General features: G+C 38.8%; 1 protein-coding gene across 2 annotated transcripts in view; it reads right to left on the bottom strand.

Annotated features, from left to right (window-relative positions):
• Nucleotides 1–21,115, bottom strand: part of LOC123511190 (alpha-N-acetylglucosaminidase-like) — a 21,659-nt gene extending 544 nt beyond the window's left edge. Inside the window, exons 1-20 of one of the 2 annotated variants that reach the window (XM_045266850.1) lie at nt 20,612–21,115; nt 18,538–18,610; nt 17,950–18,083; nt 16,536–16,723; nt 16,213–16,431; nt 15,873–16,034; nt 14,363–14,428; nt 13,784–13,847; nt 13,368–13,513; nt 12,184–12,268; nt 11,804–11,953; nt 11,062–11,204; nt 10,888–10,960; nt 10,621–10,710; nt 9,556–9,882; nt 8,451–8,518; nt 8,171–8,291; nt 7,706–7,812; nt 5,940–6,100; nt 1–1,115 (exon numbers count right to left, since the gene is read on the bottom strand). The exon at nt 1–1,115 is cut by the window's left edge and continues 544 nt beyond it. In XM_045266850.1, the coding sequence (XP_045122785.1) occupies nt 988–1,115; nt 5,940–6,100; nt 7,706–7,812; nt 8,171–8,291; nt 8,451–8,518; nt 9,556–9,882; nt 10,621–10,710; nt 10,888–10,960; nt 11,062–11,204; nt 11,804–11,953; nt 12,184–12,268; nt 13,368–13,513; nt 13,784–13,847; nt 14,363–14,428; nt 15,873–16,034; nt 16,213–16,431; nt 16,536–16,723; nt 17,950–18,083; nt 18,538–18,610; nt 20,612–20,614 (2,508 nt within the window). In that variant the 5' untranslated portion in view covers nt 20,615–21,115 and the 3' untranslated portion in view covers nt 1–987. The remainder of the gene's footprint in view (nt 1,116–5,939; nt 6,101–7,705; nt 7,813–8,170; nt 8,292–8,450; nt 8,519–9,555; nt 9,883–10,620; nt 10,711–10,887; nt 10,961–11,061; nt 11,205–11,803; nt 11,954–12,183; nt 12,269–13,367; nt 13,514–13,783; nt 13,848–14,362; nt 14,429–15,872; nt 16,035–16,212; nt 16,432–16,535; nt 16,724–17,949; nt 18,084–18,537; nt 18,611–20,611) is intronic. The other variant, XM_045266851.1, reaches the window with a different exon arrangement.
• Between the last annotated feature and the right edge of the window lie 1,864 nt (nt 21,116–22,979).

Below are 22,979 nucleotides of genomic sequence, written 5' to 3'. Positions count from 1 at the left end.
GAATGTTAGGCACAGTGACATAATGTGGCACATCTTAAATGCCATAGAGTTGTGATCACAATTCCTATATGTATTTCTGCAGTGTGACCAGCTCACTGAGAGGAAGAGTGATGAAGAGCAATGCCAAGTGTCAATAGGAAGGAACTCCTGGCACAACACTCACTGTAAATATGGAAGCATGACATGCTACTGGTCAGACAAAAAGTGATCACCAAGACTCAAGCAATTTTGGTTTGCCTTAGTGATTCTGCCATTCCACACACCCATATCTTCCTATACCCTCAGTGTGTGGTTTCCCTTACTGCTCATTTTCAACTCTATCATGTCAATCTTAATAGCTCAAGAATAAGCCAGTATTAGCCCCCATTTAGTACATACACACTTTCCCTTCCACCAATAAACCAAGTTCTCTGTAATTTGGCCTTTTTTTTTTTTTTTTTGAGCATCATATTTTACAAATGGCTTTTTCTTATGAAGCTCTTCCACTACATACCTTTAAGGAGCCAACCAATCATGAAAACTGTGAAAATTGTCATCAAGAGGCAACCATGGTGTAACAGATAGCAAGTCCATTCAGCAAGTGGAAGGTCCCAGGTTCAATCTGGCTGGTGCCTGCCTATTCTGTTTAATCCCAACCATAACAATAACCTTTTATTCTGCCTTCTTAGAGGCTTGTATCCTACAAAATAACAGACATTCATAGTTACTAGCCTGTATCCTGCATAAAGGGCCACCATGGTACAGTAGAGCCACACATGCTTTGGGGGCCATGGGTTCCTGAAGCACACAGGTTCAAGTCCTGGCCACAGTCCAAGTGTAGGAAAGGCTTCCTTACACTGAGTAATGGTTCCCTAACGGATGGGCTCTCAGATAGGAGCTATCCAAAAATACCTCCTTTAGCCAGTAAATTCCCGTGATAAGACCATATTGTTAAAAAAAAATTTAAATATATAAAAATCTATGCAGCCTTGCATTGGTATTTCTTAATCATCCTCTCCTCATTCTTGGCTCTTCGAACTCCGCACGTAATTTCATGTATTGCTTCATTAGTTTCCTTCGAGTGAACAATGGTCGGTATTTTTCATGCATCCTGACAGCAAGCTTGACAGAGTCACCTGGGACAAGAGTAAGAGAAAAGCATTAATGGGAGTGTGAATATACACACAGACATGTGTAAATACATATATGAGTAGTACAGGTACAACAAACTGCTAGCCTAAGCTATAGTTTGCTCCAAGAATTTAGAGTAAATAGGGATGGAGAAGCTATTGGCAATACTGCCTGAGACAGATACATTTAATAAGTTTCTGTTTGGTAGGATTGCCAACTACTTCATCTCTATTACCCTAAAATTGGGGATATTTCTTTCCTCATTGTGAGTTTGTGCCAGGTATCACCTTCACTTTCCTGTAACATGTACAAAATTCCAGGGAGATAAATGTACACCACATTTCTAGCCAGACCAAGACAAAAGTTTCCAACATGGTTATCCCATGGTACATCTTCACTTAGTCCAGTGGTCATGGAGCTCATGGCTTACTTCCTACAAACCACATGCTATATTGTTGGTAAATATTCATTGGCATAAATGACTATAATCAAGGACAAAGTGAAAACTGCTGAGGTTACAAATGTCTCTACATGTGCTGTCTATAGCCCAAGATACACCTACTAAAAACTTCTTGTTTCAGCTACACAAAGGATTTCTGTCCTTATTTCACTGAGATCAGTCGCACAGCTTGAACAGTTTAGTCTAGAACAATGCCCTTACATAGCCAGTATGTATATAATTGTGTGTGTGTGTGTGTGTGTGTGTGTGTGTGTGTGTGTGTGTGTGTGTGTGTGTGTATTTACCTAATTGTATTTACCTAATTGTAACATACGGGAAAAGAGCTATGCTCGTGTTGTCCCGTCTCCATATCTATTAATGTCCAGCTTTTTCTTAAAATCATGAATATTCCTTGCGTTGACCACTTCCACGTCTAAACTATTCCATGCTTCCACCCTTCTATGAGGGAAGCTATATTTTTCACATCTCTCCTATAAGTGGCCATTTTAGTTTTTTCCCATGCCCTCTCGACATTCTTCCATTCCACATACACAGATCTTCCCTATCCATTTTTCCATGCCAATCATCACTCTGTATATTGCTATCAGGTCTCCCTTTCTTCTGTTTTCCAGGGTTGGAAGTTGCATTCTTTTCAGTCTGTCTTCATAAGTCAAATCTCTTAAGTCAGGCACCATTTTCGTTGCAGCCCTCTGTACTTTCTCTAGTTTCCTTATGTGTTTCTTTAAGTTCGAGCCCACTGTATTGTTGCATATTCAAGCCTCGGTCTTATCATTGCAGTAATTATTTTCTTCATCATTTCTTCATCTAGATATACGAACGCCACTCTTATGTTCCTCAATAAGTTCAATACTTCTCCAATTATTTTGTTTATATGTCTCTCTGGCGATAGGTCATTGGTAATTGTCACCCCAAGGTCTTTTTCTTCATGACTGGTTTTATGTCTTCATTTCCTATCTTGTACATACTCCTGATTCTTCTTTCACTCTTGCCAAACTCTATTTTCTTGCATTTTGTCGTGTTGAACTCCATTTGCCATGTACAGCTCCATTTCCATATTCTGTCCAAGTCTTCCTGGAGTAGTTCGCAATCTTTGTCACATCTCACTTTTCTTAACAATTTTGCATCGCCTGCAAATAGGCTCACATAACTGGACACCCCATCCACCATGTCATTTATGTAGACTGCGAACATTACTGGTGCCAACACTGATCCCTGTGGAACTCCACTCTCCACCAATCCCCATTCTGATGGTCTGTCCTTAATTATTGTTCTCATTTCTCTTCCTACCAAAAGTCTTCCATCCATTTTAGTAAACTGCCATGCACTCCTCCTACCATTTCAAGTTTCCAGATCAGTCTCTGGTGTGGTACCTTATCAAAGGCCTTTTTTAAATCCAGATATATTCCATCAGCCCAACCATCTCTTTCCTGTATTACATCTATCACCCTCGAATAGTAACATATCAGGTTTGTCGTGCATGAACGCCCTTTCCTAAAACCAAATTGACACTCACAAAGTATGTCATTTTTCTCCAAGAAGTCTGTCCATCTAGTCTTCACCACCCTCTCACACATCTTAGCTACCACACTTGTAAGTGACACTGGTCTATAGTTCAATGGGTCTCTCTTGTTACCTGATTTATAGATTGGGACAATGTTAGCTCTTTTCCAGTCTTGGGGCACTACGCCTTCCCTTAATGAGGCATCAATTACTTCACAAACTTTTTCTGCCAATTGCTCCCTGCATTCTCTTAAAATCCATCCTGATACCCCATCAGGTCCCACAGCTTTTCTCACTTCTAAACTCCCCATCATGTTCTTGATCTCCTCCACAGTTACTTGAAACTCCTTCATAATCCCTTTCTGTTCCATTACCAGTGGTTTGTCAAAAGCAGTCTCCTTTGTGAATACCTTCCGAAAGCATCCATTCATAGCCTCTGCCATTTCCCTGGGATCTTCACTGTATACTCCATTTACTTCTAAACTTTCAATACTTTCTCTATTTTTGATGTTGTTGTTCACATGTCTGTAAAAAGCCTTGGTTGGTCTTTACATTTATCAATTATATCCTTTTCTTGTTTCTTTCTTTCTTCTCTTCTAATCAACACATATTCATTTCTTGCTCTTTTGTAACTTTCCCACTGCTTAATCCGTCTTTTCCTTCTCCACCTCTTCCATGCATCCTCTTTTCTTGTTCTAGCCTTTTCACATCTATCGTTAAACCAGTCCTGCTTTCCAACTTCTCTATGTTGTCTTATTGGTACAAATTTTTCTCACCTTCTTTGTATATTTTTATAAATTCCTTCCACTTTTCATTTGCTCCTTAGCACTCTTGAATTTCATCCAATTTGTCTCTTGAAAGAATTTCTTTAGGTTTCCAAAATCTGTCTTGGCATAATTCCATCTTCCCACTTTATATTCTTCATTTCTTCTAGATTTCTCTTCGTCTATCACCTTGAACTCCAAAACTGCATGATCACTCTTTGCTAAAGGGCACTCCACCCTCATCTCCTCAATGACCATTGGCTCTGTACTAAAGACCAAGTCCAGTCTTGACGATGCTCCTCTCCTCCAAACCTAGTATCTTCTTTGACCCACTGAGTTAACACATTTTCCATTGCCAGTGTCAATAGTGTATTTCCCATGTTGTCTCTGATCCTTCCATTGACCAGTCCTCCCAACACACCTCTTTACAATTAAAATCTCCCATCATTATAGTTCGTTCACAGCCACCCAACATTTCTTCCAGACATGTTCCTGTATCACTTATCATTTCTTCATATTCCTGTACTGACCATGCATTTGTCTTAGGTGGTACGTACACCACTATGTAGTGCCTCTTTTTCCTTCATTAGTTTCTGCTCTGATCTTTAGCACTTCTGCCTTTCCCATACCTTTTTCACTTGATCCACCTTTATATCTTTTTAACCAGCAACATCACTCCTCCTCCCATCTTACCTACTCTATTTCTTTTCCAAACGTTATATTTCCTTCTCCAACCTTCATCAGGTCTTCTCCTCTCTCAGTTTTGTTTCAGTAAGACCCACAATATCTGGGTTCTTGTCCCTCAAGTAATCGTTGAGTTCTAAAATCCCGATATCACTCCATTTATGTTGGAATACATTACATTTCGCTCATATGTAAGTTTCTTTAGTCCTTTCTTGCTGTACTTTTCTGGGTTATGAACCACTTCCTCAGTCTCATATCCAAGATTCTCCAGAAAAACTCTTTCTTCTCTCTTCTGTCCTCTCTTCATTTTTTTCAAAGCCTCCTTTCTCAACTCATTTAACATTTCTCTTTCCTTTTCACCGAGATCTCTTCTCAACCAAATCTTCCTTGTTGTTTCCTGCTGGGCTAGCCTCCATGACTTCTCCACCAATTCATCTACATCCTTTTGTGACTTAAGTTTGATTCTTATTGGCCTCATACCTTCTCTTGTGAACTTTCCAATTCTATGGAAGTCCTCTATTTCTTGTACTAGGTCTTTTCCTCCTCTTGCACCACATTAATGATATTATTTATCACCTTTTTATGTTTTTCTCTCTCCATTTTACTCGGTGTCTTATCCTCCTCCACACCAAATATCACCACACATCTCTTTTGTCTACAGTTTCCTCACCAATGTCTCATTTGACTTAATAACCTTCACCACTTTCTCAGCTATCTTCTCTTCTATGATCTGTTGATCTATAATTTCAGCAAGGCCCAAAGTTTTCTCCCTGACTCTTTGATTTCCTTTTCCAGACTTGCAACTTTGTAATTTACCTCCTTTCTTTCCACTTCCTGACTTTTTTTCCATTCAGCCTGCTTCTCCATCACTTTTCCTAGAGATTCTCCACATTTTTCGCAATTCACTTTAATTAGCTTAACTTCCTCTTTCAGTGCTGCATTTTCCTTCTTCATATCGGCACAGTCTCTCTTTACATTGTCATAACTCGTTTCCAGGCCCTCATACTTTTCAAACAGTTTTTCAATTTTACCTTCTAACTCCAGAATTTTCTTCACATAAGCGCTCTTCTCCATTATTCCTTGAAACCCTGTGAAGTCTGATTCCTCTTTCGAGTTCACGGCCGCCATGTTGCGCAGACGTAAACAAACCAGCTGATGGCTCAAACGCAGGCTACAGTTTATATTTACCTTCACTGGACATTATTTTGCTAATCAACAGTTAACATGACTATATGGAGACGGGACAAACATTACCAGCTCCTTTCCCACCTTGGTTACTCTTAGGTAACTGTAGAATTATAGATGATTGCTCTGGAGCTCAGCGACCACCTCCGCCATCGACGATGTCCCGTGTGTGTGTGTGTGTGTGTGTGTGTGTGTGTGTAAATATAAATAGATTTAGCTACAAACAATATACTCACCTATTGGAGAAGAAGGATAGAACGTATCTAGATCTTCAGCAAAGGGTTTCTCTACAGCTTCAAATACAGTGGCCTTAAATTTTGCCATATCCACTGCAACATCACTCTTGACTGCTTTCAAGAGGGCTTCACTGAATGCACTCCACCGAGGTGCCACATACCTGAGTAATGGTAGTCATATTTGTAAACATCAATAAGAGAATCTGTGTACTGCTGTAAGCAAATCCTGCACACAATTCAAAATGTCTATGAAGTATAGTGCACACTGAACACCTGCTGGAATATAAGAGCACAGGAAAATATGGGAAGTTGTAGTCCCTGTATGAAACACAAATACTTATTTCCACTTATCATCTCTAACCACGAATTTAATACAGTGAAGAATCAATTCTTGAATGTCTTAATAATCGAACTTTTCAATACTCAATCGCAAAAGTTTGACTTAATATTTGAAAAAATACCTGATAGTCGAACATCCACATGTATGGTTGTAAACAAAGGCTCCCTGGCCTCTCCCTCTCCCCCCTACACCATTTGTGCTGCTGAGGTTGTCAGAATAATATTCTCTTGCGTTCTGTCTGTAGTTTTTCATTTATAAACTTACTTTAACACCTAAGGCTTATTAGTGATTAAAATATCTGGTAATCGAATGGGTGCATACATAGTTGTAAACAAAGCTCTGGCCTCTCCCTTCCCACCACCACCACTATCCTGTTCTGATAACAGGAGATATTATTACTGGTAGTACCGAAACAAAATATCGGTATAACTGATACCAGTGCACATCTCCTGTACTGCCACAGTTGTGAGAGAGACAACATTCTTCTGCATTCTGTCTGTAGTTTTTCATTTAGAAACTTATAGTGGCACAGAAGAGGCTTATTAGTGATGAATATAAGGAATCTACTGAAAGTGCAAGTGTTAGTGAGCCACAACCCTCCACTAGTGGGTTCACAGGAATCACAAGGGATGTTTTCATGGATGGTGACTTGTCCCCTGATGAACAACTTCCCTCCTCCTCCCCATCCTTATCTCCTCCTCTTCTACATTATCCATCACCAGTCTTCAATTGCAGTATGTACAAATCAAAATTGTAAAAAAATTACATTGAAATTTTTATAAACTTAAGGATTTGTTAAGATTAGATCGAATTACCTGATTTATAGGTACTAATACTCAACTTTTTGATACTCAAACAGCCATTGGAACAAATGAACTTCAAGTACTGAGTGTCCACTGCATAACCTTTTAAGGCTCCCTAATTACTCAGCACTAAGGAAGTCATTACTAAGTACATTCCATTCATCTACAACTCTGCTTGGAAATTAAGTCCTTCCTCTTTTTGTACAGTCTAACTTTTTCAAGCTTGAATCCATCATTTCTTGTTTCATCTTGATTAATGAACCTGAGACTTTTGCTTGTGTCACTTCCTTTTCTTCTTTCTAAACAATATGGGCTTTTCACTAGAATTTACATGCTTAAGGAGATATCTTATCTGAAAGACCACCCATTAGGGAACTGTTACCCCGAGTAAGGAAGCCCTACCTAGACTTGGACTATGACCAGGATTTGAGCCTGTGCACCTGGAGACCCCTCAGTCCCAAAAGCATGCTTGGTTCCATTGTACCACAGCAGCCCTCTACCACTTACAGGTTTCTGTCTAATAATCATCAATTTTTTTGGTGTAGCATATTCAGTATGTGTTGAGAATTACTGTAAAGCAATTTTCAAATACAAAAAATAAGAATAATCATCTATGAACAGACCTCTCCATAACGCCATTCCACTGCTTAACTGCATAGTCCAAGATTTCACCATTGGGACCCCACAGGCTTATCTGGTACAAGGAGTTTCTTCTCACCAGAGTGTGTTCCTGAAAATATAAGTGCATAATGTCGCGAGACCACACAACACCATCGTCACTGGCTTGACTGTACCAGTGATTGATGAATTATACATGTTAAGGCAGAGGAGAGAGCTTTCTCTTAAACATTCTTATGTTTCCTACTAAGCATTCTTCTCTCTCCTCTACTTTATATGCTTTTGCCTGCTAGTTTCTTCATGTTCAAGTTTGCACCAGTATGATGTGCCACAGCTCTGAGTACTATTCAGAAATTATAATTATTATTATTTTTTTTTTTTCTCTCCAAACAAGTGAAATATTCCCTACTTTTCACAAAACTCACCACCACCAAATCAAACCATAATTACTGAACATATCTGATACACACCTGGGTATCATTGGACCAGTTCAATGCACTCTGAACCCAGCTTCCCAACAGGTAGTTAGAATTACTTCCCAGTATCATGTTCATATCACTTATGAGTTCCTGGAGTTGATTGCTGCTGTCCCTGCAATGGTTGATACTGTTAATATATGTGATATTATGTACTCAAAACTACAAGCCAAGTTTTTGCTCGAAAACATTTTATTTCACAAAGTAAAATCCCAAATGTATTTACAGATATATTTATAAGGAATGTGCATAAATACCATACACAAATACTTACTCAATTGCTGTAATATCTCGTTTTCTGTAACTCCTGATGAGAGTTTTGATTACATCCACAGCAGCCAACTGGAAAGCCACGTTATGATTGTATCTAATACCAGAGATGCCGATAAATCAAGTTTGACATCATCATCATCACGGTGGAGATTACTGTGCAAAGATTAATGAATGAAGAGAAGGCTCACATTTCAGCTTTGATTACTGCATGCAAACAGAAGCAGGCAAGCTATTCACTTGCTGGAAAACCAGTTACAAAAAATTAGTAACATCAAGACAACAGAGAGAGAGAGAGAGAGAGAGAGAGAGAGAGAGAGAGAGAGAGAGAGAGAGAGAGAGAGAGACTTGATATACCTTCAATTATGATTAATCATTTATTTCTTAATCAATAAAAATTGTACTTAGTAGTAGTAGTAGTAGTAGTAGTAGTAGTAGTAGTAGTAGTAGTAGTAGTAGTAGTAGTAGTAGTAGTAGTACTAGAAGCAGTACTAGAAGTAGTACTAGAAGTAGTAGTAGTAGTAGTAGTAGTAGTAGTAGTAGTAGTAGTAGTAGTAGTAGTAGTAGTAGTAGTAGTAGTAGTAGTAGTAGTAGTAGTAGTAGTAGTATCAGCAGTAGTAGCAGCAGCAATAATAATAATCATAATATTGATGATGATGATGATAATAATAATAATAATAATAATAATAATAATAATAATAATAATAATAATAATAATAATAATAATAATAATAATAATCTATCTACCTATATATGATGCTTGCAGTCCCACATAGGGTTGGCCAGATAAACCACCACCTAGCACCACCTCATCAATAATCTTTTTTAAAGCTCCCTAATTCCTGAGCACCACTGTAGCAATATGATCAGAATCTACTCCATTCATCCCCCACACACATCACTCACTCCATTTGGAAATTAATTCCATCATATTTTATTCTAATAATTTTATGAATCTTCTAGAGCATATAAGTGTTTGACAGAGTGTGGCAAACCAATACCATCAAACTTTGGGTAGATCAGACCATTAGATTTTGGATGGGCATTCTTCCAACCAATCCAATTTATAAGGGCTTTACAAATTACTACAAAGACATATTAACACTTACCTGCATTAATTCTCTTGTAACTTCCACAAGATCATACTTCAATGTCTCTTCTTCAAGCAGATGTACTCCTCTATTAATTTCTCCATTTGTACTTATCAAACTTTTGAAGTATTCCTTCTTTAGAAATTTGCACATTTCTGATTCTCTTTGGTCCTCATTTCTTTTACAAGGCACTCCAATGATTCTACCTCTCAATGACGCTTCAGTTGGCTTCATGATCGTGTTAACCAGTCTAGACTCCTGGTTATTCTGACGTCTCATTTGCTCCTTTGCTGTGCCAATGAGGAGGTCCCATGCCCTTACAAAATCCTTTAGATAATACCACATCTAAAATATTGAAGAAACTACAGTGAGTACACTATGTTGAGATAAAAAGTCTAAGCCATGATTGTAAGATAAGTATCATACATAGTCAATCTTTAACTAATATGATAATTTTATTTTGAAAGGCTTTTGTCTTGGAGAAATAACATGTTAGAAGAACTCTTGAAACACCTGATTTCCTTAAACATCCCCATCCAAAGTCTCTCTTTCAGCACATTACTAGCAAAGTTTTGACACTAAAAGTACACAGTGGATATTTGATTCTCTGATCTTAGAATTAGAAGCTTTCTCTATCAGTCCTATAATTTACCCTGATGTAAATTTAACTTTTTTCTAACCGAGTTGGATGGCGAGATGGTTGTGTCTATCACCACACAGAGTTCAAAGACACAAACTATGAAGAAAGTTATAAAGAAATCGATTTTGAAATACTACAGTAGAGAAGAGGAAGGGCAGAGGGATGACAAGTAGTTAGAAAGTGGCTTCCACATATCTCAGCAAATACAGGAATGTTTACCACACCAATGGCATCTGGCTATTTTCTCTATCACTAGAAATGTAGGCTTCCCAGTCCTTTTACAATATACAAAAACATTTCTTTTTAGCAATTTTTAGGTCTGAAATGTGCAAATGTTACATCTTCAGTTTAACACAATTGCAACTCATTTATAGATTTATAGCCATCTTTTCTTTTCATATATTTGCAAAGCCACAAATAGATTACAGTTACTGGCATCTTACCTTAGTCTTTGGATTAAGTCTGGGCCGCAACATCAACGGGGTGTATTTCCCGTGGTACCTTACTGGCTCTGAGCAGTTATAGATGCTTGACTGGAAGGCAAATAAATGGGAAGTTAATCAGATAGTGAAGGGAAAGTAAATACACTGCTAGTAAAATATAGAAACATCAATTATCCTACAATTCTTTTCCTATTTACTTCTTTTATTCTTGCTATACTGTATATGTGTACATGTACACAATCACACATTCTCTCACAGTTTACTAACCATAAGAAGCTTCCAAGCATCCTCCAAATTTTCATCTTGAATACCATATCTCCTCCTGGAGTACTGAACAGCCCTATACAGACAAGAAAATCATAAATATATGCTGTATACATTTATCTCCAACCATCATTACAACCTCATTCACTAACAACATTACTAAGTGGAAGTACTGACCATTCTCGAATATCCCTCATGTGACTTCTCCATGACATTTCAGACAGGAGATCAAAAATAACATAATTTGAGCCAATGCCTTCTGGAGTCATGCCCGTCCCAACCAAGGTTGAATTGGGGAACTGTCGGGCATCGGCAAGGTTCTGTAAAATTCAAACTGGACATCAACTTTCAAATACTCATACAAATTTATAGGTAGAAATCTTGTACACATACACTTCAAAGAAATATCTGCACATTAGAACATTTTAATATATATACTTTCATTTACTACAGACCATACACACTTTTCATTCAACAACTTTGATCAAAGCACCCATCAATAGACCAGACTGTGTACTGATTAACTAAACTAATGTAAACCCAAACACTACACTCACATGCTGATAAGTCAGACACATGTCCAGATTAGACTTGTAATTAGACTTGTGTAAAAAAAAAAAGAAAAAAAAATGAAACAATCTTATGATTTTGACTCTTAAGAAATTTCTAGACACTTCTCCAATTTATACTAATCCATTTGTTTTCTCCTTAGGACAGGCACCTTAGTCAGCTTTTTTTTTTTCTTTCTTTTTTACTCAAACCTCTGGACCAGTGCTACATTAAAAAAAATAAATAAATAACTTTTCAGAATACCAACCCCAAAGCCACTTCACTATAAACAAACATGCATAGTAATTGCAAGAATGCCACATACACTGAGACAAGTCATTCAGCTGCATCATTACCATAACTGACATACCTTCAGAAGAACATTTGCATTACCAAAGATGCCTCTCACTCCCCCATAGTTATTAAGCAAGCAGAAAATGAAAGGCTGGCCAAAGTAGCTCTCCAGACGTCCATATTGTGGAGAAACTTCAGCTACCAAATCAAGGACTAACATCTTGCCCTGCCAAAAGAAGGAAGGCAAATCACATCTACATTATCACAGATGAATCACAATCTTTTCTTTACCTCTCCTCAAACTTACAGCCTTTCTTCTCCTCCATAATACATTAACTAGTTCCTTCATTTCATTTATCAGTTTGAATATTGTAATCATCTCTCTCTCTCTCTCTCTCTCTCTCTCTCTCTCTCTCTCTCTCTCTCTCTCTCTCTCTCTCTCTCTCTCTCTCTCACCTGAGGGACCGCAGTGAGGTATGCCCTTGCTTGAGGTTTTTGCCAAAAGCCACTATCACTATAAAACATCCAACCTTGAGTCACCCTGAGGAATGAGAATTGATTACCATCATTATTGGTAAATCAACTTTTTTTTCTGCAGTAGTAGAGAATTCACTCTAAAGGCAGGCACACATAATCTGGTATGGCCTATCTGGTCACCAAAATGTAAACATGGCTAAAAAACTTTAATGCAGGTGCATGGGTGTCTGTTGTCTAGTTTGGCCTCTTGAATGAGCCGAACAATAGTTGGCTTATGTTTGAAAACTCTTTCCTGCAGATCCTACTACCTCTTTGTGTCTGAGTGCCTACCTTCAAATAGAACTCAAATTAACACAGACAACTGCTGTGCAAATAATTCTACTTGGGTTTTAACCATTTGAAAGAAATACTCTACACCAGGGGTTCTCAACCTGGGGTACGTGATAGGAATCTTTAGGGTACGTGGCAGGTTTCTCAAAATGCTTCAGTTTTCAATAGCTGCAAATTTGTTTGTAGTATACAATGTGGCCTACATGTGCTAGGCTGGATGTGTCCTTCACTAGAACCAGGACACGTTAACAATGTTAACAAGAAAACTCTTGGAGTTATATCACTTGAAAGAAAGCTCTCTTGGATTACAGTTGCCACACAACCTTGCAAACCTATAATATTTGTTCTGATTTATTATTTTATACGTTATTAACACACACAGTGACTTATCTATCACTGTTACTAGTTACACATTGCAACTAGCTGCAAGCAACACTAGTTCACTGCCATAATGATCGAAAATTGTCTGATATAGTTCCTTTTTGGTAAATGTATTGCATGTTAGTCACATATAGTGTCTCCCTGTGAGGTACCAGTTCCTATCGACACTACCTCATAGAAACATACTAACACAGTATTAATTAAAAATTTTGTCTGCTCCACATATATAACACAATTTAAATTTAATAAACTAAGTCAATAAACCATGCATTTATTGTTACCCTTCCTGACACTGCATTATGGGTAAGGGGTACGTGATCAATACTGAAAGACTTCGAGGGGTACATAAGATTAAAAAGGTTGAGAACCCCTGCTCTACACTTACCACTACAACCACACCCTCAGAATTACTGGTCACATAAACAAGATCATTGACAACAGTACCAACTCACCACACTGCCTCAGGATCACCTTTCTGAAGTGCTCCATAAATGGCCTGGCTAACACCTTCCAGGTAGGTCAGGTCTGATGAAACAGGATTCATTTCATTGAAAGGGTCCACAAGGTAAAAGTGGTCTGATCCCAATTCCCTTGTTATCTGAAATATAAACACTTATTCTAGAATTGATGACTCGAGACCAAAATAGTATCTTTTTTTACTTAAGAAATTCATCTCAGTGCTGTGCCACAATTTTTCTTTGCAATGGTTTACTGTATAGTATGAAAAGCTTTGATAACAGTAACTGAAGAAATGTACAGTATCAGTCCTTACAAGATGCAACTTACCATGGTTCTCTCTCTCTCTCTCTCTCTCTCTCTCTCTCTCTCTCTCTCTCTCTCTCTCTCTCTCTCTCTCTCTCTCTCTCACCTTTTTAATGAAAGCCTCTGCAATTTTCTCAAACAATGGATCTTGAGGGTTTAAAAAATAGGTCCTGGAAAGACAATAAATAATGAGTCATGAATAACAACAACAAAAAAAAAGATCATGACTATAATATCAGGGAATTACACACGCACACACTCACTGCACTGGCAGAGGATCTGTACATAAGGCCTTCCTCTACAAATTGGCATCTAGTGGCCCTCTTTTTTGCTCTTTACTGCGATAACACCTACCTATGCACACACACACACAATGTAATGTAATGGTTTAAACACTTGGCTCACATCTGAGAAGGCTTGGGTTCGAGTCCTGGGCGCTGCAAGAAAAATGGGTGAGCTTTGTAATGTGTAACCCCTGTTCACATAGCAGTTAATAGGTATAGGGTGTAATTGGTGGGGTTGTGGCCTTGCTTTCCCAGTGTGCAGAGTGTGGTGTGGTCTTAGTCCTATCTGAAGATAAGCCTTTGAACTATGAGCTCGCTCCATAATTGGGAAGGCTAGCTGGGTGACTAGCAGGTGACCATGAATACAAATACAAAGATGAATACATACACACCATACACACCTTGTATATGGTTCAGAAAAATGGCCCCATGCATGCAGTCTTGTAATGTTTGCAGTGGGAAAAACTCTGAAACATACAGAAGTTAATGTTACTACGACTTCTACTTAAATTTGTAGCATATGTAATGTTATTCTATTTCCTTTTGTAAGAATTAAGTGGCTTTTTTTAATACATCAAAGCTTATTTTGGTTAATTTCCAGTTTCACCCAACTATGGAATCTGTGATGTGGCTGATGTTTTTCCTGGTGAGAAATGTAGTGAATTGATGGTATATATATAATTTCCGTTAGAAATTGATACTTTACCGAGTTATGACTTCTTTCAATTTTAATCTATTCCTACCTCTTATTCCCAGTGATCTTGAGGGACCTGTGGGAAATTGGAGTTTTTGGGTGGGGGAGCATTAAATCACCAAAATTTCTGAAAATGTTTCAATGGTGGAGGCAGCACCTGGATACAGTGGCAATTGCATTGTTTGTGTTGAGCAATGTTGCCAACACTACATTTCTGGCTATATGTGCTACACCACACCCCACAAGGGATACTAAACAAACCCAACCTTCCCAACCTTATAATCTTCTACACGAGGAGACTGTCCCACTGGACAACGCTGCTCAACATAAACAAAGCAACACTTGCCGCCGCTGCAGTCAGACGCCGCCACCAACATCAAAATTTTTTCAGAGTTTTGATGTGATTTTGTTGATTTCCAACCTCTTTTGCAATGCACATTTAAGGCTCCCCCACCCAAAAACCCCAATTTCCCACAGGTCTCCCAAGACAGTAGGGAATGAGAGGTAGGCATAACTTGGAGTTGAAAACACAGTCATTAACTCAAAAAATATTGGTTTGTATTGAATTATATATAACCATTAATCAATTCAATACATTTGTCACCAGAAAACGTGAGGCACACTACAGATCCCATGGTTGGGTGAACTGTAAATTGACCCTAATCTTTTTATGCTAAAATAAATTATAAAAAATGAGAAAAACACATTCAGTTACTGAACTTTATAAAAACAATACTTGAAAGAATATAGTTTATAAGTGTTTTGAAATCTGTCATGTATTTCATTACAACTGATAGCAACAATGAAGTAATGGAAGATGTTACTAATGTGGGCAGCATCATCAAGAAGGCTAACTCCTTGCCACTCAGAGGGGTGATGTGTGAAGCAGGTGGTTCATTACACAAGAGACACCAAGTGATGTTGATAAAGGAGTTTGGATACAAACTTGTATTACTCACATATATCAATGAATCAAATAAACTAAAGAAACAATTTCATTAGCTCACCCTTATTCTATCTCTCATTACTTGATGATGACAGCATAATGGCATCAGCATAGTTGTTGAGATGGACCTTAATATATCAGTGATGGATAAGGTTTTGAAGGAAAACTATACTGAGGCCATTACCCAGAGAAAAACTAATGCATCCATTCTATCACTTGATTATTTCTCTTATTACCATCATTACATAATTTAGAGGATCATAGTATTTACCTTAATATCCCCTTAGGCACATGGCCTGAGAATCCAGGAAGCACAGTAAGCATTCCCAATTCCCTCATTCGTGCCACAATCCTCTTCTGAAGTTTAAGTTTTTCTTCTTGCCAGTAGATGGAAAGAGGCCCACCCCACCTCTCAAGATTCCCCATTCTGCCCCTGTTAGTCAGTAGAAAACCATGACAACAACAAATACTATAATAATAACAACAATGATAAAAGTGATCATAAGGATTTAAATTCCATATATAGAAACTGCCACAAAATAAGCACAGGAAAGGAGCTGTAAAAGAACGATTGATAAGAATTATAATCGATACAAACATATGCAACTTACCAAGCAAGAAAAGCATATCCTGCAAAGTGTTCTTCCAGTTCCTTCTCAGTTAAGCCAAGGTCTCTATATACTTCCCTCCAGATTGCTTCCTCACCATTAAGTGCTAATGCCAAATTAATACCCATCAGAGCCATCAAGTCAATCTCCTTCTCCCAGCGCTCCCAAGACCAAAAGGCATAAGAGTAAGAGAAGACACATGGGTTGCTGTAGTACCGGTACCTGTTCAAAAGAAGCTTTAGTGTTTGTACAATTAAAGAAGCAGTATAGGCAGCTTATGGTACTATGTTAACTTTGCATCTCAAAGAAGCCTTCAAGACACCCACCGGTCCAGCAGCTGACTTTCAACAGTTCCCTCAGGCCACACATCAGGTAAGTTTGACAGTTGGTTGGCTTCCCAGGAGACCGAGGCATTACACAGATACTTGAGATATGTCATCACACCCAAGGCTGCTGCCACACCTGTCCCTGCCCACACCCGCACTGGTTGCCCCTCCACACCTTCTCCATGCACCTACAAAGAGAGAAAAAAATACCAATACTTATCAAATACTACAGAGATTAGTGGATGTGACAGTCTCACCTTCTGTTCCTTCCCTGGTCCCTACTACATAATTTTCAAAGCAGTTGTGTCCATGAAGCTCCGGTGACTGGTCCTATCAGGTCCACTCATATCAAAAAGATTAAAAAAACTCTACAGTAATATCACTAACAGACACCTTATTTCTACATCACCATTCCCATGTCTCCTAATCTCATGTTCCAGAAAGTTTTAAGTGAGAAGTAAGTCTGTTCCTGCTCCTAGTCTGTGCAAGATCACAACTCCTCAATTTATATCTTGTACCTATTCTCTTTTCATATCAGTGTTCTAGTGTTCCTCCACACTCTGCCATAACCACTACAAGGAGGACTGGAATGAGTCATACATCATCACAAGAAGGAAAGAATGTACAATTTTTCACCAAGTTAGTTTTCTTTAGTTGAATGGCATTCATTTCATAGACTAAAGCTAATTTCTGGATTAACCACAAAAAGAGCCAATATAAAAATATTTCTTCACTAAACTAATTACTGAATACAAATTTTGTTCAGATAGTACATAAACCACAAAAATATTTTCAGCAAGAATAGAGGAAAATTACTTCACCATAAGTGTTATTTTTATAATTATCAAATTTATTCCTTATAAAATATATTTGCAATGAAATTATCAAAAACTTTGTAAAAAAATTTTCAATTATTCTATCTTCTCACCAGATAGCCTTCTTAATTACTCATTTGAAAGGAAAAATACATAAACAAAAACTAAATAACTTACTAAATGAATGAATAATAAAGTTTTTTGGATTTCTGAACCTTGAAGCTTTCTCAAAACTGTCTTTGTCATCTAAAAGACTGAACTGTCATGAACTGTTCCACAGCACATGGGAAGGAAACACTAGTTTAGAAAATCTGCTTTTAAAAACATCTAGATCATGGGTTCTTAATCTTTTCCCATTAAGAATCCCCTGAGTTAAAAGACCATCTATCCGAAACCTCAGTAATCTGACATCAAACGGATGTTAATTTAGTGACTGATGCTAACTGAAAATGCAAAGGTATTGCAAAGGATATTATTAGATCAGCCATCTAAGTACCCCTGGAAATCTTATGAACTCCTGGGGGCTCAAGAATCCCAGGTTGAGAATCCCTGATCTAGATAATGCTACTTCTACAAAATGTATGACTTTTGTGTATTACCTTTACCTTAAAGTAATCTTTTCCCTCTGTTAGTCCTTCTATCTCCACAGTGAAGTCCCTGCCTCTGTGATGTAAGAGGCGGGTGAGAAGGCTCTCTACTGCTGCTTTCATTACATCAGGCGTGGGCAAGACATCTGAGAGTTAAGAATTAACATGCATTATATAATTTTGTTTTCAGAGTTCTTCACTATCTATAATAATTCAAATTCAAATGTAGCCCCAGAAGTGAAAACCTAGCCATACTGAGTGACCACACCAGCTCAACATTGAGCTGTCTCCATGGGCAAGTCTCCCTGTGAAACCTTAACTACCATCACTACAAAGGACTCAAATTACTCAATGGAGCATGTATCTTGCTTCTCTCCACATCATCAGCCCAGCAGTGCACCAACATGCTTCATCAAACCTCTCTGACCATAAAAGGATTCTTATCAGTGGTGTTATCTTCAGTAATGATGGACGTGTGTGTGAGACGAGCCTTGACAACACCTATCCAAACCTTTTTAGACTATCTACTGAAATACATAAGCTACAATGTCTTCTTACAATATACAAAGGTTAAGGGATGTGAACAACAATACAAGTTACCAGTGTACTCTTCTTGACTGGCAGTAACAAGCAAGATGGGGAGCACCAGGAAGCTGCACCATTCTGGAGGTTTCTGAAAAATATTAGAAAATTATATCAAGCTTTCCACTTTCTGCATAAATAAAGCATCAAACTCAGCATGAGAAATAAGGCTAGGAAAAGCAAGACTAGCAGCTCATTTCTGTTTCTTGCTTCCTTTAATGAAGATAAAAGTTTCTGTGACAAGACAGCAACGCCCCAATAACCACTATCATCTGACTGTGAATGTATTGAACAGACCGAACATTTTGTTGTACAATAACACCACTAAATTAATAATGCGAGAAAATTTATTATTGGATAACTGTCATGATCAATAAATTATCAAGATAATTTGTCTCACAAACAAACAAACAAACACACACACACACACACACACACACACACACACACACACACACACACACACACGGCCCGGTAGCTCAGTGGTTAGAGCGCTGGCTTCACAAGCCAGAGGACCGGGGTTCGATTCCCCGGCCGGGTGGAGATATTTGGATGTGTCTCCTTTCACGTGTAGCCCCTGTTCACCTAGCAGTGAGTAGATACGGGATGTAAATCGAGAAGTTGTGACCTTGTTGTCCCAGTGTGTGGTGTGTGCCTGGTCTCAGGCCTATCCGAAGATCGGAAATAATGAGTTCTGAGCTCGTTCCGTAGGGTAACGTCTGGCTGTCTTGTCAGAGACTGCAGCAGATCAAACAGTGAATCACACATAAAATGTGTGTGTGTGTGTGTGTGTGTGTGTGTGTGTGTGTGTGTGTGTGTGTGTGTGTATATATATATATATATATATATATATATATATATATATATATATATATATATATATATATATATATACATATATATATATAAAGAGATAGATAGATAGATAGATAGATAGATAGATATAGATATATAGATACAGATATGGCATTATTCTAAGATCATAATGCTCTACACATTCAGGAGAATTTTTTTTTTCTAATAACCTGAGATACTTGCACGTACTAAATTGAAATTTTCATCACAAATTAATAGTTTCCATAATGCAGATAGTTTAGGTTAGGTTAGTTAGTTTGGATTAGGTCAGGTTAGCGTGGATTTGGTGGTTGATGATTACTATCGGTTCTTGCCGGTATCGCATGAGACGACTGGATGTTATGGTAGTATACTCACTGTACTTCATGTCTATGAAGTTTGTTTTTCACATGCTTGGCTACTACTGACTCAATATTGATGCTTTTGAAAACCAACACATTGTGTCAAAAACAGAGTCAGATTTGGTTTAAGGTAGGTTAGATTAGTTAAAGTTAGATTAATTTGGGGGTTTGGTTAACCTACATTAGTCTTGATTTGGTTTGGTTGGCCAAGGTTACCAAAATGGGAATATAAAAAGCCATATTAGGTAAATGAAGGAACTCTTGTAAATATTTACTGGTTAGGTTAGATAAGTTGAGGTGACACTACGTCACGTCAGATAAGTCAGGTTTGGATCATTAGGGCTGGTTAGGTTAGGACTGCTTTCTTCTAAGATGTCACCTCCATTCAAGTGCAGTAAAATTATAACTTTCATGTTTCCCGCTCATAAACTCTGCTTTCTCCCAAGACAGTATGGGGGATTGGATATTAGGATGTAAAATTATAGCCTCTTTTCTCGTGGCACCCATGTTTTGGGGGATCTATATGTCAACTGTGGCCCGAGGGGTAACAACTGACAAGGCCTATGTGCGCTGCCAGGTGTACCGAAAGATACTTGAGCATTGCGTTGATGTTGCTCCCTCACAGCTAAAGTCATTAAAAACATGCAGTTCTCTATGACAACTTATAATACTGGAATAATTCTGGCAAAGAATACCAATGTGAGGATGAGAGGGAGTTTGTCATATGCCTGTCGATTCTGAGTGACAGCAATATAGGATTGGAACACGTAGCAAGTATGACTGGATGCATAAGGCTGGATTATCATAGTACATTTTATTTTTCCCAAGCAGAATGTTCTCATGGCCTATCTCGGCCCAAGACAGAGACTATCAATACCAACGTTCAATTATCTCACCATGTTATGTAAATCCTCCTCGTTATTTCTTTCCTTGACACTGCAGCAAGGCACTGGCTGGTGGTGGTTGTCTTGAAGGTTGTGTTGATGTTCTGCAAGACTCGTATGGCACACACACACAAGGGTTCGCTTCACACGACCAGTGTTTAGAGCGGTTTAGAAATAAATTAAGTTAAATGAAAACCTTCACCTTAACCTTAATTTCCTACGACACTGATTCACCGGCCGTGTTTGTCCTCAAAACAAACCACGGCAACCTGCCAAGAATTGTGAGTGCCTGCAAATGCTGCAATGCTCACTGTTGCCAAGCCATGAACGCTTCTTTGCAGTTTACCCTACAGACACTAAAATTACCGTACATTTACCATCAGTGCCTTATAGCTCAGGATGAAGATATTCATATACTGTATAGTAAACTACATGGTAAATATTAAGAGGCACGCAGCTCTATATTTACTATTGTTTTTGGCTCTTAACTCGGAGACAATCTTGGTGGACTGGTGGGCAAGCGGCGCTTTAGGAAGAAGAAAGCTACATTCCTAAATATCGCCTTTTACCACCAAAAAAAAAAAAAAAAAAAAAAAGAAGAAAAAGAAAGATGTGAGGAGCTACTGCTGCTGTTATGATGTCTACTTCCTTTAGACTGTCTTTACTCCCTATCTCTACTGTTAGTCTCATTATCAGTGAGGGATTAATGCAGTCGTTACAGAGATGGACACCTACTATAAGCGCAAACACCTATGGGCCGCCACCATGGCAGTAAAGGCCCATGCCAATCCTCGGATTGGCGAATCTTTAACAACAACAAAACATGCAGTCGTTATTTGTGCTCTGGAGTCTGAGCTGTTCATCCAACTCACCTTTTAGTTGTTCAACAGGCCATGTCCTTTGTGTTCTCTATCAGTTCTAGTATTTCTTGTGTGAAGTCTGTTTGGGTTCCTTCTCACGTAGATTTACGTACTCCATTATCCCACAGCTGACTGCGCAGCGAAGGAAATCTCAGTCTGCCATCTCACTGATCGTGACGGGGGTCCTCTCTCCATGCCGTGCTACCTCTCCACAGGGTCCGCTCCGCTCCTTTGAGTCCTTTCCTGTCTGAGCATCGCCGTCGGGGTACCAAGAGGTCCTTCAGGAACTGTTCAGTGTTGACACTAGCGATTTGTCCATCGCAGTTCAAGAAATCAAACCGCGGCGGTGACATTACAATGTCAATGTAAGTCAATGGAGCAGTTCACACACAGCCACAGTTTTTTTTTCTCCCGCAGCGGATTCGCGGCAGGTCAAGATCCGTAGCTGGAGTCTGGTTGATTTAAATGCCTTTCAGTAGAAGCGTACACACTTGGTGGTTGGCAAGCAGTGTGAAGGCCACATTGCCTTTCCATTGGCTAGCTATCCCGTGATCATAGCCAATCTGAAGACCAATGGTCCGTTGCAATAACAACCAGTACAAATATGCAAGTGAAGTAATTAAAGAATTTGTTTTCAGTCTCTCAGCTTGGTGTGGTACAATCTAACGAACATCCCATGGCTTAGTCTGTCCTGTATAAGAGGGTGGGTTCAGTGATGTTTTTATTTATATCAGACGTCGATGCAGTAACCAAAGACTTGCTGCTTTTTCCACATACATGTTGACACTATACTGTACTTACAGGGGATGACTTACGTATGATCAGTGGCGTGGCTCTCGAAAAGGGCGTGTCACCATCTCTCATTGTGAGTTCGTTTGCCGCAACAAGTATACGTCTTATGGTTCGTTGCCACAATGTTGTCTTGGCTTGTCTGCGGTTGGGCTACCTGTAGGCTGCATTTGCCAAGGTGGAGGACGAGCCTCCTTCACCCAAGTGTCACCTGTACCGCGCTGCACCGTCAACACCATCAAGCACTACCGCCTGACGTGCCTCACTGCTCACCTCTTGCCCCAGGATCTGCCGCTTTCTGTCTATTTTCTCAATGTAAGCGCCATTAGAACCTGTGTCCATCCCAAGGACACGACGGTGGTCCAGGTAAGACCCCATCATTGTGGGGCGGATGAAAGACCGCTGGGATACGTTAGTACTTTTGTCAGGCCCCTTCAGTACTTCCTCAAGAAATCTCATGTGTGTGTGTGTGTGTGTGTGTGTGTGTGATTCCGTATTTAATTAATATCCATTCCCCCATTTACTTCTACTACTTTTTTTGTAACCTTCTTGGCATTGATACAACAAGTTTATTGCACAAATATGCACTATACGTTGCTGAAAGGTTTCCCAGGCTTCCTATAGACGTTTTCGACAGCAGCAACATTTCTGTCCTCTCCTCCATGCCAATCTTGTCACATTCCTGCCCACAGCTGTTGAATTGATGGCCAGTCAAGCATTACACTTTTTTT

This window comes from Portunus trituberculatus, chromosome 31, assembly GCF_017591435.1.
Source record: "Portunus trituberculatus isolate SZX2019 chromosome 31, ASM1759143v1, whole genome shotgun sequence".
Classification (NCBI taxonomy): domain Eukaryota; kingdom Metazoa; phylum Arthropoda; class Malacostraca; order Decapoda; family Portunidae; genus Portunus; species Portunus trituberculatus.
Note: the sequence above shows the minus strand (reverse complement) of the source record. Positions and strands in the feature narration are given on the sequence as shown.